Here is an 18,061-nt window from a genome sequence, read left to right as displayed (position 1 = left end):
ATCGTTTAAATCAAAGTTATCTGGAAATAATGACAAGGTTCCAAAATATTTTCTATTTGGTGAAAGAAAGACAAATATACTACACACGAAGTTAAGACATTCGTGTAGTTCATTACAAGCAGATCTGTTTCGTGTTAATCTATCAGAGAGTAGAGCTTGCAATTGTGGTGCTCCGGTGGAAGATGCTAACCATTTCTTCTTAAAATGTCCAAAATTTGTCAGTTGCCGTTTTGATCTGAAGAAAGACTTTGAACTATCAAAAGTTCAGTTAGACATTGATACCATTCTTTACGGCAACCCTGCTCTGTCAAATACTATCAATGAAAATATCTTTAGACATGTGCATAAATGCATTGTACGAAGTAAGCGCTTCAATTAATCAATAATATGTCTCAATATTATTATGTCCATCCAATACCTTGAGGACAGTGCTTATTATGAATATGCGCGTTTGATTATAAACAAGAGAAAAGTCCGGTCACGTGATATGCAAATAAGCCTGTGGCAGTGATATTATGTTAAGTCATCGCTGTGCCGGAGTGTGCGGTTTCATAAAGAGGTTGCGGAAGAATTTTGTACTGTAGTCACTTTTGCATGACGTCACACTGTAATGACGTCACTACGCCAGTCTCGTCTGTCCCCTTGCTAACGGACGTCACGATGCATGTCAGTTGTCCTCGCCTCGTACAGCCTCCTACAGTAAACTACTCCGCAGCACCCCTTTTCCTGGTTTGCAATTGCTTCACTCGGCTAACATCACTGGTTGGAAACATTGCGTTTATGTTTTTCGACGGATATAATGTCTCAGTTCGACTCACAATTATTCAGCGATACGGCAACGTTCGCAATGTTTACATTCCCACAATGCATGTAAGTTGTGGAATGAATGAATTCACGTGTTTGTTATGAATGAACAAGTAGTTCCGTCACAACGTGACCTAACTGAGAGGTCATCCAATCAAGTCGTTAGAATCTCAGGTCAAGTCTTTACGACTACCCATATGTTGACCACGTGGGTAATAAAACGGCATACGCAACAGATGGTGAAGGCGGAAAGACTGTTTGACAGGACTGTGTGACAAAAACCTTCACAGAATGACGGACTCGCGGATCACGCAACTTTGGATTTGGCGAGGCTCCCATTGTCTTCTATTGATGTCATAATTACTGGGATTTTCCCGAACACCTGGTGTCATCATTGACACCAGGTGTCCATTATCCATTCATGTATTATTCACAGCTATATTCCCTTTACCTGACTTGGTATTTTTGCACTGACATTCTATGTATAACATCTTGACAATGTTAATCTAAGTGAAAAAAAATATATAAAAAATGCATAAATACAAACGTTTGCAATTGGTCTGTCCATCTGTTACTATTTTAACCTGTTTGAGGTTTCATTCACGTGGTATGTGTCCAGTCTTGATAAATTTCATAAGCTTAACGGATTCAAACCCTGTCAGTTTGAAATCGGTCTTTAATACATCATTTGTAAATTCGTTTGCGAGTGTGCCATCTACCTGCTGATTTCGAAAAGCTGAAACATGTTTGACCAGTTTCAGTTCCTTGAGAGCCTTAGAAAACCCCTCTATCGTGAGGTCTTTCAAGTGATTGGGCACCTGTTTGGTACTACCTTTACGCCGTGGTAGTTCAGGCACTGGGGTATTACCACTCACTGTCCCTTGTGGCCGGCTCATATTAACATCGCCTGCATCAGGTACTGAGATCGATCGTGGGGGAAGTTTCGGTCTGCAGCTGGTATCCTGACTGCTTGAACTGATACTCCTTGTGGCCTTTGTTACACTCCATCTATGTGTATTTTCTTCGGTTTTTGTGGTCATTAATTTCTTCTGTAGCTCGGATATCATGGATCCTTTGAGTGGATGTCTCTTGTGGAAGTATGGAGTAGCGTACTTTTCAGCATCACTGGCGCCGTCTTGTGACAGGAGAGAGAGTAGGTGATATATTCTGCAGGCTCCACGTAGCAATAGATGTGGTCCTCTTTATCTACCACGGAGCTGTCCGAAAACACTGCTATCTCTGAAATGTGGTTTTAAAAAAACATTTAAAACGACACACACAAGACCACACGAAGAAGTAAAAACATGAACTCAGATGTGTGAATTTATCATCCAAAACTGTGTTCCACAGTAGATATCTCTTGTGTGAGATCAGACGATATCTCCTAGGAGATATCGTTTTGACAGATTTTGTACAATGCCCTGACAATGCTATGACGTCATGAACTTGTTGACGTCACAATGTCATGACATCGCTGCACTGCAAATCTAATGGCAGTACTGTGCTCAGAGATGTACATTTTTCATTGAAAACTAATGAAGAGTGAGTTTTTATGATAAATAGAATCTCACCCTCGTGCCTTCTGATATCAAATATCAACACTCGTTGATAAAAGTAAAAATATCCTCGGCAAGCCTCGGATATTTGTTACTTTATCAACTCGTGGTGATATATTTGATATCAAAAGACACTCGGGTGAGATTCTCTTCATATCCAATCAATAAAGTGAGCAAGTGAGTTTAGTTTTATCCTGCTTTTAGCAATATTCCAGCAATATCACGGCGGGGAGACCAGAAAAGGGCTTCACACACTGTGCCAATGTGGGGAATCGAACCCGGGTTTCGGCGTTACAAGCGAATGCTTTAACCATTAGTCTACCCCACCGCCCCTCCAATCAATAAAATAGTAATAAAAATGTCTGTTAAGAGGAGAGCTTTGCTTTATCACGTGTTTATGAATCGAATAGTGATAATATCAGGTGTGTGAGACCAAAGGATGAGCGTTCAGTGCCCAATCTATCAGAAACAATCACCTCCATTTTCCTCCTGAACCACGGTCAAAATAGGGAATCTGTGTCACTGATCAATGCGTAAATTTTGGAAATGTCCCCCACATGTCCATTATAAAAACGCCTTGGTCAAGCACGTGAATCACACGCAGAACATTGGGATACAGAGTCGTTACAGAGAATTTTAATCTGAATAAACAGAATGTTTTGGCAACGATGTCTTGCCGTTTATCCCCGATGGACAAGTTTTGGACTTTCAGTCAAACCCTCTTTAGTGTACGCCGCCAAGGGGTACACCCGAACAGGCTTTACTACACATACAATGATGATGAATCGACACAAGGTTAGCAATGTTAGCAACCTGATGACGAATTGTGCAGAGCAACGCATAGAGTGGCATGAAGAGACGCAAATCTATTCTGTTGGTCCCCCTACTTGTGCCATGAATCGCTCCTGGGTCTGCCCCATCGCTGGGACATCAAGCGATCTTCGACCTGCCTCACCTTGCCTGTAAACTGACACACTGTGAGTGAGTGAGTTTATTTTTACGCTGCACTCAGCGATATTCTAGCTATATGGCGGCGGTCTGTAAATGATCGAGTCCGGGCCAGACAATCCAGTGATCAACAGCATGAGCATCGATCTGTGCAATTGCATGGGAACCGATGACATGTGTCAACCAAGCCAGCGAGAATGACCACCCGATCCCGTTAGTCGCCTCTTACGACAAGCATGGGTTACTCAAGGTTCATTCTAACCCGGACCTTCACGGGTATGACACACTGTGAGTTGGGTAAATATTGGTTTAGCAATATTCGGAGAGGAAATGGACGTCAGCAGATGTTGTACCCATGTGGTGAATCCAAACTCGTGTCTAGGGCGTGACGAGCGAACACTTTTACCACTAGGCTACCCTACCGCCCCTGACACGCAGTGAGGTAACAGAATACTGTTAATATTAACGTGAAACTCCTTTACTTCTCAAAGAATAGGCATTAAAAGCGTCTTAAAACAGACAAACACATTCAAACACTCTTTATCCAATTGACCCGTGAAGGTCCGGGTTAGAATGAACCTTCAGCAACCCATGCTTGTCGTAAGAGGCGACTAACGGGATCGGGTGGTCAGGCTCGCTGGCTTGATTAACATATGTGATCGGTTCCCAATTGCGCAGATCGATGCTCATGCTGTCGACCACTTGATTGTCTGGCCCAGACTCGATTATTTACAGACCGCCGCCATACAGCTGGAATATTGCTGAGTGCGGCGTAAAACTAAACTCACCCACTCACTCACTTTATCCAACTGGGGAGCTCCGACAGTGAAGGCTTATAGTATCTTACCATTATTTCCCAAGTTGGGAGGAACTTTGACATCTTTCAGAGACTGTGTTAGTTCAGCATACATGGTCTTCCACTCCGCATCCTTCATACCGACCACGCCCTTCACTGTGGACACCTGCAGGTCACCGAGGTATAGGGGCACCACCAACACCTGCTTATCCACGGTACCTGGACAGGTGAGAGGGCTGCATTATAGCTCTATATTCAAAACATTTAACTAAGATCAATTGAAATAAAAGCTCTTGAAACTGTCTTCTGTCTTTTGAAAAGTCAGATTTTGAGTGAATGAGTTGGGTTTTTCGCTGCTTTTGGAAATATTCTAGCAATTCCACGGCGGGGGACACCAGAAATGGGCTTCAGATATTGTGTCCATGTGGGGAATGACACCTGGGTCCTCAGCGTGACGAGCGACGCTTTAACCACTAGCCCACACTACCGCAGCTTCAGGTGTAGAAGTAAGTATGGACATGGTATTATCTTTAGATATATTAACTAAAACATCTATTATTCCGGGAATAAGAAACCAGGTAAAGAGTTAAAATTTTCAAACTTTTAAATGCTACATCTAGAATTTTGCGATCCTTTTTATCGGTACATATAATTGTGTTGTGAATGGTCAACGTAAGATAGTAAAATCGTTATTCGAGGAACTGTTTTATACTTCTTCAGCAGGCAGTAATTAGACGTACGCCCATAGACGCCACTAGCCAGGATGTACGTCTCCTCGTAGATACGTGACAGTGCGAGATTACTGAGGTCCTTGGCCTGTTGTCGATTAGACCCCACATAGAAGGCAACATTGGAGGGAGCAGCAAACTTAACCTGCACTGGCAGTTTGTTCTCACGCAGGATCTCTTTCATTGTCTGTTCTGGCCCCACTGAAACAACAAGAGTTTCACAAGGAACTGTCTAGTCTTCTTAAATCTGTATTACGCTTGAGAAATAGCTTTAGTTATTTTTTCACCACCTTTTCTATGATATCATATCATGGAAATTGAGTTATTGCTTGTAGCTTATGTAAACTTAACTACTGATCAGGGAAAAATAACAATTTGTGATCTGGTGCAAATGTTTTGTTTTTCAATCCTTTCAAATTCATATGAATCATTAAAAAACCAGGACAGTCAGTGAATCAGAGACCTTACCTACTTAACAGAATCAGGTAATCATTGAAATAAGTCGCTAACTTCCATGTACATGTATGTCAGGAACCGATCACGTTGAAAAGAATTCACAGAATCAAAATTCCTCCAATATTGTCATCATTGTAAGTATTCCCCAAGATGTTGAGCTGATATAGGCAAGAAACAAAAGCCTCATAAATCACAGATACATACTTCTCCACGTTTTATAGGTATCATAAAACATGTCATTCTTTTCAAATGTATACTTGACATATGTGTATTGAGATAAAAATATCCTCCTCTCAAGAATGAAGTATTATATATTTTTAGAAACAAACATTTATTACTACCGGCAAGTTACACTGCTGTCTGTTTGATCTTTTACTTGGATCAAAGCTTTCTTGTGGGCGTGAGGCAAGATGCGGCCGTGGACGTATATGTGAGGTCGGAAACAGTTGCGGTTTTCTTGCTGGAGCAGGGTTACGATCCACAAAGCATTCGTAACGTTACGACCTGTTGTAACTCTATAGTTTATCTTAAGGTTACGAATGTCGCAGTGCTACGAACGCTTTGTGGATCGGCACCCTGAAGAAGAATTAGCTGGAAAGGCGGGTGGAGATGGGAGTGGAATGATTGCTCCGATAATTGAATGATTATTGATCGGTTAAGTCGACATTGATATCGGCTGTCTATACGTGACCACACCCTACTGACAAAGTTAAGAATCATATATAAATCATTGATTTGAATTATTGGCATGAGCTGTTTTTGTTTTCATTGTTCAAGAGTGACTTTCACACCTTTACTTCTGGATATGACGATCTTGAACTTCATGGGGTACTCCTCGGGGATGCTGATTGTCCTGCCACGTGAGTCCCGCGCGACCACTCGCCTCTGTTTGACGTAGCTGTGGCAGAACAGAGGCTGTATGGGATAGAAATGAGTAAATAAAAGTTGACAGATTTAGGGCTTGAACTCAAGGGGACACAGGGGGGGTGAAAGGAACACAATTTATGCCTTATGCTTGCTTAAATGCATAATCTGCAAATTTTAAAGAGCTGAACGTATCAACTTTGCTTTCGAGTTTGACAATGTCCAGAACCTTTGAAGATACAACACACGTATTACAAATTAATACACGACGTTTTGAGAAAAGATGACAAATTCTAGGAAACTGGGAAACTAATACATTTTATTTCCTCCCAAACGTCGGCTTTTCATCCTACATATGTTCATATTTAATCTGTTAAAAGGTCAGTTGTAGGCGTATTAGCAGAGGGTATGTACGTCTCACCTGCTCAGAGGCGAATGTCTCTAGATCGGTTACCCCAAGGCAACCCTGCGTGACTACAGCAAACACTGGCATCCTTTTCGAGTACCGGTCAAAGAACTCCGGCATAGGATAGCCTTCTTCATTGGTTTCAAACTGTAAAATCCTCTCCATCTGGCCCTGCAAAACAGTCGACGTATTAAACAGATTTCATTCTTTTATGTAAAGAACGCGGCAATGATGTACATAGTACCTACACAGATATGTAGTAAGTAATTATCGCTACAGTATATGTAATACAGTCAGTAACGTATTATACCTACATAACTGTATGCATAGTAGCGTCAGTAAATAAGTATACCAGCATCACTGTATATGTAGTATAGTCAGTAAGTATACCTGCATCACTGTATATGTAGTATAGTCAGTAAGTATACCTGCATCACTGTATATGTAGTATAGTCAGTAAGTATACCTGCATCACTGTATATATAGTATAGTCAGTAAGTATACCGGCATCACTGTATATGTAGTATAGTCAATAAGTATACCTGCATCACTGTATATGTAGTATAGTCAGTAAGTATACCTGCATCAGTCAGTAAGTATACCTGCATCACTGTATATATAGTATAGTCAGTAAGTATACCTGCATCACTGTATATGTAGTACAGTCAGTAAGTATACCGGCATCACTGTATATGTAGTATAGTCAATAAGTATACCTGCATCACTGTATATGTAGTACAGTCAGTAAGTATACCTGCATCACTGTATATATAGTATAGTCAGTAAGTATACCTGCATCACTGTATATGTAGTACAGTCAGTAAGTATACCGGCATCACTGTATATGTAGTATAGTCAATAAGTATACCTGCATCACTGTATATGTAGTATAGTCAGTAAGTATACCTGCATCACTGTATATGTAGTACAGTCAGTAAGTATACCTGCATCACTGTATATGTAGTATAGTCAGTAAGTATACCGGCATCACTGTATATGTAGTATAGTCAGTAAGTATATCTGCATCACTGTATATGTAGTACAGTCAGTAAGTATATCTGCATCACTGTATATGTAGTATAGTCAGTAAGTATACCTGCATCACTGTATATGTAGTATAGTCAGTAAGTATACCTGCATCAGTCAGTAAGTATACCTGCATCACTGTATATATAGTATAGTCAGTAAGTATACCTGCATCACTGTATATGTAGTACAGTCAGTAAGTATACCTGCATCACTGTATAGGTAGTACAGTCAGTAAGTATATCTGCATCACTGTATATATAGTATAGTCAGTAAGTATACCTGCATCACTGTATATGTAGTACAGTCAGTAAGTATACCTGCATCACTGTATATACACAGTATAGTCAGTAAGTATACCTGCATCACTGTATATGTAGTATAGTCAGTAAGTATACCTGCATCACTGTATATACAGTATAGTCAGTAAGTATACCTGCATCACTGTATATGTAGTAGTACAGTCAGTAAGTATACCAGCATCACTGTATATGTAGTATAGTCAGTAAGTATATCTGCATCACTGTATAGGTAGTATAGTCAGTAATTATACCGGCATCACTGTATATATAGTATAGTCAGTAAGTATACCTGCATCACTGTATATATAGTATAGTCAGTAAGTATATCTGCATCACTGTATATGTAGTATAGTCAATAAGTATACCTGCATCACTGTATATGTAGTACAGTCAGTAAGTATACCTGCATCACTGTATATATATAGTATAGTCAGTAAGTATACCTGCATCACTGTATATGTAGTACAGTCAGTAAGTATACCAGCATCACTGTATATGTAGTATAGTCAGTAAGTATATCTGCATCACTGTATATGTAGTACAGTCAGTAAGTATACCAGCATCACTGTATATGTAGTACAGTCAGTAAGTATACCTGCATCACTGTATATGTAGTATAGTCAGTAAGTATACCGGCATCACTGTATATGTAGTATAGTCAGTAAGTATACCGGCATCACTGTATATGTAGTATAGTCAGTAAGTATACCGGCATCACTGTATATGTAGTATAGTCAATAAGTATACCGGCATCACTGCATATGTAGTATGGTCAGTAAGAATATACCTGCATCACTGTATATGTAGTATAGTCAGTAAGTATACCTGCATCACTGTATATGTAGTATAATCAGTAAGTATATCTGCATCACTGTATATATAGTATAGTCAATAAAGTATACCGGCATCACTGTATATGTAGTATAGTCAGTAAGTATACCCTGCATCACTGTATATGTAGTATAGTCAATAAGTATACCTGCATCACTGTATATGTAGTTCAGTCAGTAAGTATACCAGCATCACTGTATATATATAGTATAGTCAGTAAGTATACCTGCATCACTGTATATGTAGTATAGTCAGTAAGTATATCTGCATCACTGTATATATAGTATAGTCAGTAAGTATACCTGCATCACTGTATATGTAGTATAGTCAGTAAGTATACCTGCATCACTGTATATGTAGTATAGTCAATAAGTATACCTGCATCACTGTATATGTAGTACAGTCAATAAGTATACCTGCATCACTGTATATGTAGTATAGTCAGTAAGTATATCTGCATCACTGTATATGTAGTATAGTCAGTAAGTATACCGGCATCACTGTATATATAGTATAGTCAGTAAGTATACCAGCATCACTGTATATATAGTATAGTCAGTAAGTATACCTGCATCACTGTATATGTAGTACAGTCAGTAAGTATACCAGCATCACTGTATATGTAGTACAGTCAGTAAGTTTACCTGCATCACTGTATATATAGTATAGTCAGTAAGTATACCTGCATCACTGTATATGTAGTATAGTCAGTAAGTATATCTGCATCACTGTATATATAGTATAGTCAATAAGTATACCTGCATCACTGTATATGTAGTATAGTCAGTAAGTATACCTGCATCACTGTATATGTAGTATAGTCAATAAGTATACCTGCATCACTGTATATGTAGTACAGTCAGTAAGTATACCAGCATCACTGTATATATAGTATAGTCAGTAAGTATACCTGCATCACTGTATATGTAGTATAGTCAGTAAGTATACCTGCATCACTGTATATGTAGTATAGTCAGTAAGTATACCTGCATCACTGTATATGTAGTATAGTCAGTAAGTATACCTGCATCACTGTATATGTAGTACAGTCAGTAAGTATACCTGCATCACTGTATATGTAGTATAGTCAGTAAGTATACCTGCATCACTGTATATGTAGTATAGTCAGTAAGTATACCTGCATCACTGTATATGTAGTATAGTCAGTAAGTATACCTGCATCACTGTATATGTAGTATAGTCAGTAAGTATACCTGCATCACTGTATATGTAGTACAGTCAGTAAGTATACCTGCATCACTGTATATGTAGTACAGTCAGTAAGTATACCTGCATCACTGTATATATAGTATAGTCAGTAAGTATACCTGCATCACTGTATATGTAGTATAGTCAGTAAGTATACCTGCATCACTGTATATGTAATATAGTCAATAAGTATACCTGCATCACTGTATATGTAGTACAGTCAGTAAGTATACCTGCATCACTGTATATATAGTATAGTCAATAAGTATACCTGCATCACTGTATATGTAGTACAGTCAGTAAGTATATACCTGCATCACTGTATATGTAGTACAGTCAGTAAGTATACCTGCATCACTGTATATGTAGTATAGTCAGTAAGTATACCTGCATCACTGTATATGTAGTACAGTCAGTAAGTATACCTGCATCACTGTATATGTAGTATAGTCAGTAAGTATACCTGCATCACTGTATATGTAGTATAGTCAGTAAGTATACCAGCATCACTGTATATATAGTATAGTCAGTAAGTATACCTGCATCACTGTATATGTAGTATAGTCAGTAAGTATACCAGCATCACTGTATATATAGTATAGTCAGTAAGTATACCGGCATCACTGTATATGTAGTATAGTCAGTAAGTATACCTGCATCACTGTATATATAGTATAGTCAGTAAGTATACCGGCATCACTGTATATGTAGTATAGTCAATAAGTATACCTGCATCACTGTATATGTAGTACAGTCAGTAAGTATACCTGCATCACTGTATATGTAGTACAGTCAGTAAGTATACCTGCATCACTGTATATGTAGTATAGTCAGTAAGTATACCAGCATCACTGTATATGTAGTACAGTCAGTAAGTATACCTGCATCACTGTATATGTAGTACAGTCAGTAAGTATACCTGCATCACTGTATATGTAGTACAGTCAGTAAGTATACCTGCATCACTGTATATGTAGTATAGTCAGTAAGTATACCTGCATCACTGTATATGTAGTATAGTCAGTAAGTATACCGGCATCACTGTATATGTAGTATAGTCAGTAAGTATACCTGCATCACTGTATAGGTAGTATAGTCAGTAAGTATACCGGCATCACTGTATATGTAGTACAGTCAGTAAGTATACCAGCATCACTGTATATGTAGTATAGTCAGTAAGTATACCGGCATCACTGTATATGTAGTACAGTCAGTAAGTATACCTGCATCACTGTATATGTAGTATAGTCAGTAAGTATATCTGCATCACTGTATATGTAGTACAGTCAGTAAGTATACCTGCATCACTGTATATGTAGTATAGTCAGTAAGTATATCTGCATCACTGTATATGTGTAGTATAGTCAGTAAGTATACCAGCATCACTGTATATATAGTATAGTCAGTAAGTATACCTGCATCACTGTATATGTAGTATAGTCAGTAAGTATACCAGCATCACTGTATATATAGTATAGTCAGTAAGTATACCGGCATCACTGTATATGTAGTATAGTCAGTAAGTATACCAGCATCACTGTATATATAGTATAGTCAATAAGTATACCTGCATCACTGTATATGTAGTACAGTCAGTAAGTATACCTGCATCACTGTATATGTAGTACAGTCAGTAAGTATACCTGCATCACTGTATATGTAGTATAGTCAGTAAGTATACCTGCATCACTGTATATGTAGTACAGTCAGTAAGTATACCTGCATCACTGTATATATAGTATAGTCAGTAAGTATACCGGCATCACTGTATATGTAGTATAGTCAGTAAGTATACCTGCATCACTGTATATATAGTATAGTCAGTAAGTATACCGGCATCACTGTATATGTAGTATAGTCAGTAAGTATACCTGCATCACTGTATATATAGTATAGTCAGTAAGTATACCGGCATCACTGTATATGTAGTATAGTCAATAAGTATACCTGCATCACTGTATATGTAGTACAGTCAGTAAGTATACCTGCATCACTGTATATGTAGTACAGTCAGTAAGTATACCTGCATCACTGTATATGTAGTATAGTCAGTAAGTATACCAGCATCACTGTATATGTAGTATAGTCAGTAAGTATACCTGCATCACTGTATATGTAGTACAGTCAGTAAGTATACCTGCATCACTGTATATGTAGTACAGTCAGTAAGTATACCTGCATCACTGTATATGTAGTATAGTCAGTAAGTATACCTGCATCACTGTATATGTAGTATAGTCAGTAAGTATACCTGCATCACTGTGTATATGTAGTATAGTCAGTAAGTATACCTGCATCACTGTATATGTAGTATAGTCAGTAAGTATACCGGCATCACTGTATATGTAGTATAGTCAGTAAGTATACCAGCATCACTGTATATGTAGTATAGTCAGTAAGTATACCGGCATCACTGTATATGTAGTACAGTCAGTAAGTATACCTGCATCACTGTATATGTAGTATAGTCAGTAAGTATACCTGCATCACTGTATATGTAGTACAGTCAGTAAGTATACCTGCATCACTGTATATGTAGTATAGTCAGTAAGTATACCTGCATCACTGTATATGTAGTATAGTCAGTAAGTATACCTGCATCACTGTATATGTAGTATAGTCAGTAAATAAGTATACCTGCATCACTGTATATATAGTATAGTCAGTAAGTATACCTGCATCACTGTATATGTAGTATAGTCAGTAAGTATACCGGCATCACTGTATATGTAGTATAGTCAGTAAGTATACCTGCATCACTGCATATATGTAGTATAGTCAGTAAGTATACCTGCATCACTGTATATGTAGTATAGTCAGTAAGTATACCTGCATCACTGTATATGTAGTACATAAGTCAGTAAGCATACCCGCATCACTGTATATGTAGTATAGTCAGTAAGTATACCTGCATCACTGTATATATGTAGTATAGTCAGTAAGTATACCTGCATCACTGTATATGTAGTATAGTCAGTAAGTATACCCGCATCACTGTATATGTAGTATAGTCAGTAAGTATACCTGCATCACTGTATATGTAGTATAGTCAGTAAGTATACCTGCATCACTGTATATGTAGTATAGTCAGTAAGTATACCTGCATCACTGTATATATAGTATAGTCAGTAAGTATACCTGCATCACTGTATATGTAGTACAGTCAGTAAGTATACCTGCATCACTGTATATGTAGTATAGTCAGTAAGTATACCTGCATCACTGTATATGTAGTATAGTCAGTAAGTATACCTGCATCACTGTATATGTAGTACAGTCAGTAAGTATACCCGCATCACTGTATATGTAGTATAGTCAGTAAGTATACCTGCATCACTGTATATGTAGTATAGTCAGTAAGTATACCTGCATCACTGTATATGTAGTATAGTCAGTAAGTATACCTGCATCACTGTATATGTAGTATAGTCAGTAAGTATACCTGCATCACTGTATATGTAGTATAGTCAGTAAGTATACCTGCATCACTGTATATGTAGTATAGTCAGTAAATAAGTATACCTGCATCACTGTATATGTAGTATAGTCAATAAGTATACCTGCATCACTGTATATGTAGTATAGTCAGTAAGTATACCTGCATCACTGTATATGTAGTATAGTCAGTAAGTATACCTGCATCACTGTATATGTAGTATATAGTCAGTAAGTATACCTGCATCACTGTATATGTAGTATAGTCAGTAAGTATACCTGCATCACTGTATATGTAGCATATGCATCAGTCAGTCAGTAAGTATACCTGCATCACTGTATATGTAGTATAGTCAGTAAGTATACCTGCATCACTGTATATGTAGTACAGTCAGTAAGTATACCTGCATCACTGTATATGTAGTACAGTCAGTAAGTATACCTGCATCACTGTATATGTAGTATAGTCAGTAAGTATACCTGCATCACTGTATATGTAGTACAGTCAGTAAGTATACCTGCATCACTGTATATGTAGTACAGTCAGTAAGTATACCTGCATCACTGTATATGTAGTATAGTCAGTAAGTATACCTGCATCACTGTATATGTAGTATAGTCAGTAAGTATACCTGCATCACTGTATATGTAGTATAGTCAGTAAGTATACCCGCATCACTGTATATGTAGTACAGTCAGTAAGTATACCTGCATCACTGTATATGTAGTATAGTCAGTAAGTATACCTGCATCACTGTATATGTAGTATAGTCAGTAAGTATACCTGCATCACTGTATATGTAGTATAGTCAGTAAGTATACCTGCATCACTGTATATGTAGTATAGTCAGTAAGTATACCTGCATCACTGTATATGTAGTATAGTCAGTAAGTATACCTGCATCACTGTATATATAGTATAGTCAGTAAGTATACCTGCATCACTGTATATGTAGTATAGTCAGTAAGTATACCTGCATCACTGTATATGTAGTATAGTCAGTAAGTATACCTAGCAGTCAGTAAGTATACCTGCATCACTGTACCGTATATAGTATAGTCAGTAAGTATACCTGCATCACTGTATATGTAGTATAGTCAGTAAGTATACCTGCATCACTGTATATGTAGTATAGTCAGTAAGTATACCTGCATCACTGTATATGTAGTATAGTCAGTAAGTATACCTGCATCACTGTATATGTAGTATAGTCAGTAAGTATACCTGCATCACTGTATATGTAGTATAGTCAGTAAGTATACCTGCATCACTGTATATGTAGTATAGTCAGTAAGTATACCTGCATCACTGTATATGTAGTATAGTCAGTAAGTATACCTGCATCACTGTATATGTAGTATAGTCAGTAAGTATACCTGCATCACTGTATATGTAGTACAGTCAGTAAGTATACCTGCATCACTGTATATGTAGTATAGTCAGTAAGTATACCTGCATCACTGTATATGTAGTATAGTCAGTAAGTATACCTGCATCACTGTATATGTAGTATAGTCAGTAAGTATACCTGCATCACTGTATATGTAGTATAGTCAGTAAGTATACCTGCATCACTGTATATGTAGTATAGTCAGTAAGTATACCTGCATCACTGTATATGTAGTATAGTCAGTAAGTATACCTGCATCACTGTATATGTAGTATAGTCAGTAAGTATACCTGCATCACTGTATATGTAGTATAGTCAGTAAGTATACCTGCATCACTGTATATGTAGTATAGTCAGTAAGTATACCTGCATCACTGTATATGTAGTATAGTCAGTAAGTATACCTGCATCACTGTATATGTAGTATAGTCAGTAAGTATACCTGCATCACTGTATATGTAGTACAGTCAGTAAGTATACCTGCATCACTGTATATGTAGTACAGTCAGTAAGTATACCTGCATCACTGTATATGTAGTATAGTCAGTAAGTATATCACTGTATATGTAGTATAGCATCACTGTATATGTAGTATAGTCAGTAAGTATACCTGCATCACTGTATATGTAGTACAGTCAGTAAGTATACCTGCATCACTGTATATGTAGTATAGTCAGTAAGTATACCAGCATCACTGTATATGTAGTACAGTCAGTAAGTATACCTGCATCACTGTATATGTAGTACAGTCAGTAAGTATACCAGCATCACTGTATATGTAGTATAGTCAGTAAGTATACCAGCATCACTGTATATGTAGTACAGTCAGTAAGTATACCTGCATCACTGTATATGTAGTATAGTCAGTAAGTATACCAGCATCACTGTATATGTAGTATAGTCAGTAAGTATACCAGCATCACTGTATATGTAGTACAGTCAGTAAGTATACCTGCATCACTGTATATGTAGTATAGTCAGTAAGTATACCAGCATCACTGTATATGTAGTACAGTCAGTAAGTATACCTGCATCACTGTATATGTAGTACAGTCAGTAAGTATACCAGCATCACTGTATATATAGTATAGTCAGTAAGTATACCTGCATCACTGTATATGTAGTACAGTCAGTAAGTATACCTGCATCACTGTATATGTAGTATAGTCAGTAAGTATACCTGCATCACTGTATATGTAGTATAGTCAGTAAGTATACCGGCATCACTGTTTATGTAGCATAGTCAGTAAGGAATTGAGTGAGTTGAGTTTTACGCCGCTTTGAGCAATATTCCATCAATGTCACGCAGGGGACACCAGAAATGAACTTCACACATTGTACACATGTGGGGAATCGAACACGAGTCTTGGTGATGACGAGCGAACGCGACCTTGCATCACTCTCACAGACCGATGTCGGTATGGTATGGAGCCTATACAAGCTCAACCCACTGAAGTGTGTCGCCTGTATGTCCATGCATACACACGTAACTAAATATGCATTGTGGACACTATGGTATGCACATGTAAGGACAGCAGCTGGAAGAAATGAAATACTATTGAAAGTACGAAATCTCTTTTACAAAGGGCTGATACCACTACCTTAATAAATACCATACCACTACCATAGATAGTTATATGGAGCGTAGTTTACGACTGTTTCAGCTTATTGGTATCATCGGACAGATATGAAATTCAATTACCATTTACAGCCTACACACAGGGAAATGATAAGAAACAAACAGTTTACCTTTACGTCGATGACACTCGCCGAAGTCCTAGTGTGACCCAGTCATCATACCTGGCATATCAGTCCTCAGGTGTCTAAATATAGATCTCGGATGAGGGGTGTAGGGTGTCGGGTGTCGGGTGTCGGGTGTGGGACTGGATGTTGATTCTATATGATTTACCCTTGAACTTTACACACGTCTTATGTAAAACTGCCTTTTCCTCTTATGTACAATAGTCATACTGCGCCACTATATTGCACAACCTATTCCCCCCTCCTCTTGGAATGGACTGAGCCAGCGTAATGTACTATTGACAGCGTAAGCGCTATATAGAAACGTTTATCAGCTTATCAATTTACAATGTGCAGTTGTGACCTATATAGACTGAATATCAGATCCATACATATTCGGCGCATCTTTTATACATGCATTCCTTAGAGTATTTGGGTTTTCGTGCCCCTCAGTAACATTACAAGACAGCTAAGAGTGGATATCTTTAATCATGATCACCTGGGAACAAAGCACCTGTCACTGAACAAATATCAGGTGACGATAACACACAATCATGAGGGGTGACGAAGTGTGACAACCCGACTTCACAAGGAGTTCCCAAGCAAAGATAATTGTCCACCGTTCGTTTATCGAAACTCCAATTCGTTATGTCATGAGAGCGGAAGATCGGTGGTTCGACACCCTGCTAAAAATGGTACTCCTCGTTACCCTGCCTGGCGCTCGGCATTAATGGGTGAGGTGAGGTGAGGTGAAATTGGGTTTAACGTCGTGCTTGAGAATATTTCGCTCATATGACGACGTGCATGCGTGTGTATGTGTATGTGCGGCTGCTTGTACTAGCCCAGACTTAAGCTGGTTTTATAGTGCTAGCCCACTGAGATACCATGCCGCAGTGAAGCATGAATATCCCACTCAGACACATTATACTGACTCCGAACCGACCAGTCCTTGATGTACCCATTAATGCCGAGCGCCAGGCAGGGACCAACAAGTACCATATTTTAACGTCTTTTGGTATGACGCGGTCGGGGATCGAACCCGCGACCTTCCGCACTCCGGGCGGACGCTCTAACCACCACACCACGGAGGCGGTCGTGGCTGCTGAGGTCTGGTATGATCATGTCCGGTTAGTTACCATACAACGCAGGTAGTCTCTGTCTTTGGCAATACAGCTTTTGTCAGTTATTCCAATATGCCCCAAATGTTATGAGCAGCGTCCTGAGAGTCAGCCAAACAAGGATCACAACTTTAAGGATTGTGGATGCCAGTCGAAACATATGCCAAACAAAGGATCAAAAAGGGACGATCAACCTGCTGAGCATCTTTCCGAGAGGGTTAAGTCGGTGCTTGTGTATTGCCATCGGTAGAATGCACAAGCTAGTTATCAGGAAACCAACCCAGTCTGTCCCAACGATCTGTCAGCCAATTGAAACGTCGTTCCCGCTGCCATGGCCTCAAATAAAAACCTTTATGTGTTACCATGGCGACATGAGTCGATTGATAGAAGAACCTTTTATAAGGCCAAGATATAAACATGCCTCATAGAAGGTCAGTATGTTAACTGAGGT

The 18,061-nt window shown here is 38.5% G+C and overlaps 1 protein-coding gene across 1 annotated transcript; it reads right to left on the bottom strand.

Moving 5' to 3' along the window:
* Positions 1-1,026: 1,026 nt before the first annotated feature.
* Positions 1,027-16,723, bottom strand: LOC124273065. Its single transcript, XM_046708277.1, has 6 exons — positions 16,502-16,723; positions 6,574-6,729; positions 6,080-6,203; positions 4,845-5,033; positions 4,156-4,323; positions 1,027-2,043 (listed from the first exon to the last, which is right to left on the bottom strand). Exons 2-6 carry the CDS (start codon positions 6,721-6,723, stop codon positions 1,868-1,870), a joined length of 807 nt encoding a protein of 268 aa, XP_046564233.1. The 5' UTR covers positions 6,724-6,729; positions 16,502-16,723; the 3' UTR covers positions 1,027-1,867.
* Positions 16,724-18,061: the final 1,338 nt, after the last annotated feature.

Source organism: Haliotis rubra, unplaced genomic scaffold (assembly GCF_003918875.1).
Source record: "Haliotis rubra isolate DU_JTF1 unplaced genomic scaffold, ASM391887v1 Scf176, whole genome shotgun sequence".
Classification (NCBI taxonomy): Eukaryota; Metazoa; Mollusca; class Gastropoda; order Lepetellida; family Haliotidae; genus Haliotis; species Haliotis rubra.
Note: the sequence above shows the minus strand (reverse complement) of the source record. Positions and strands in the feature narration are given on the sequence as shown.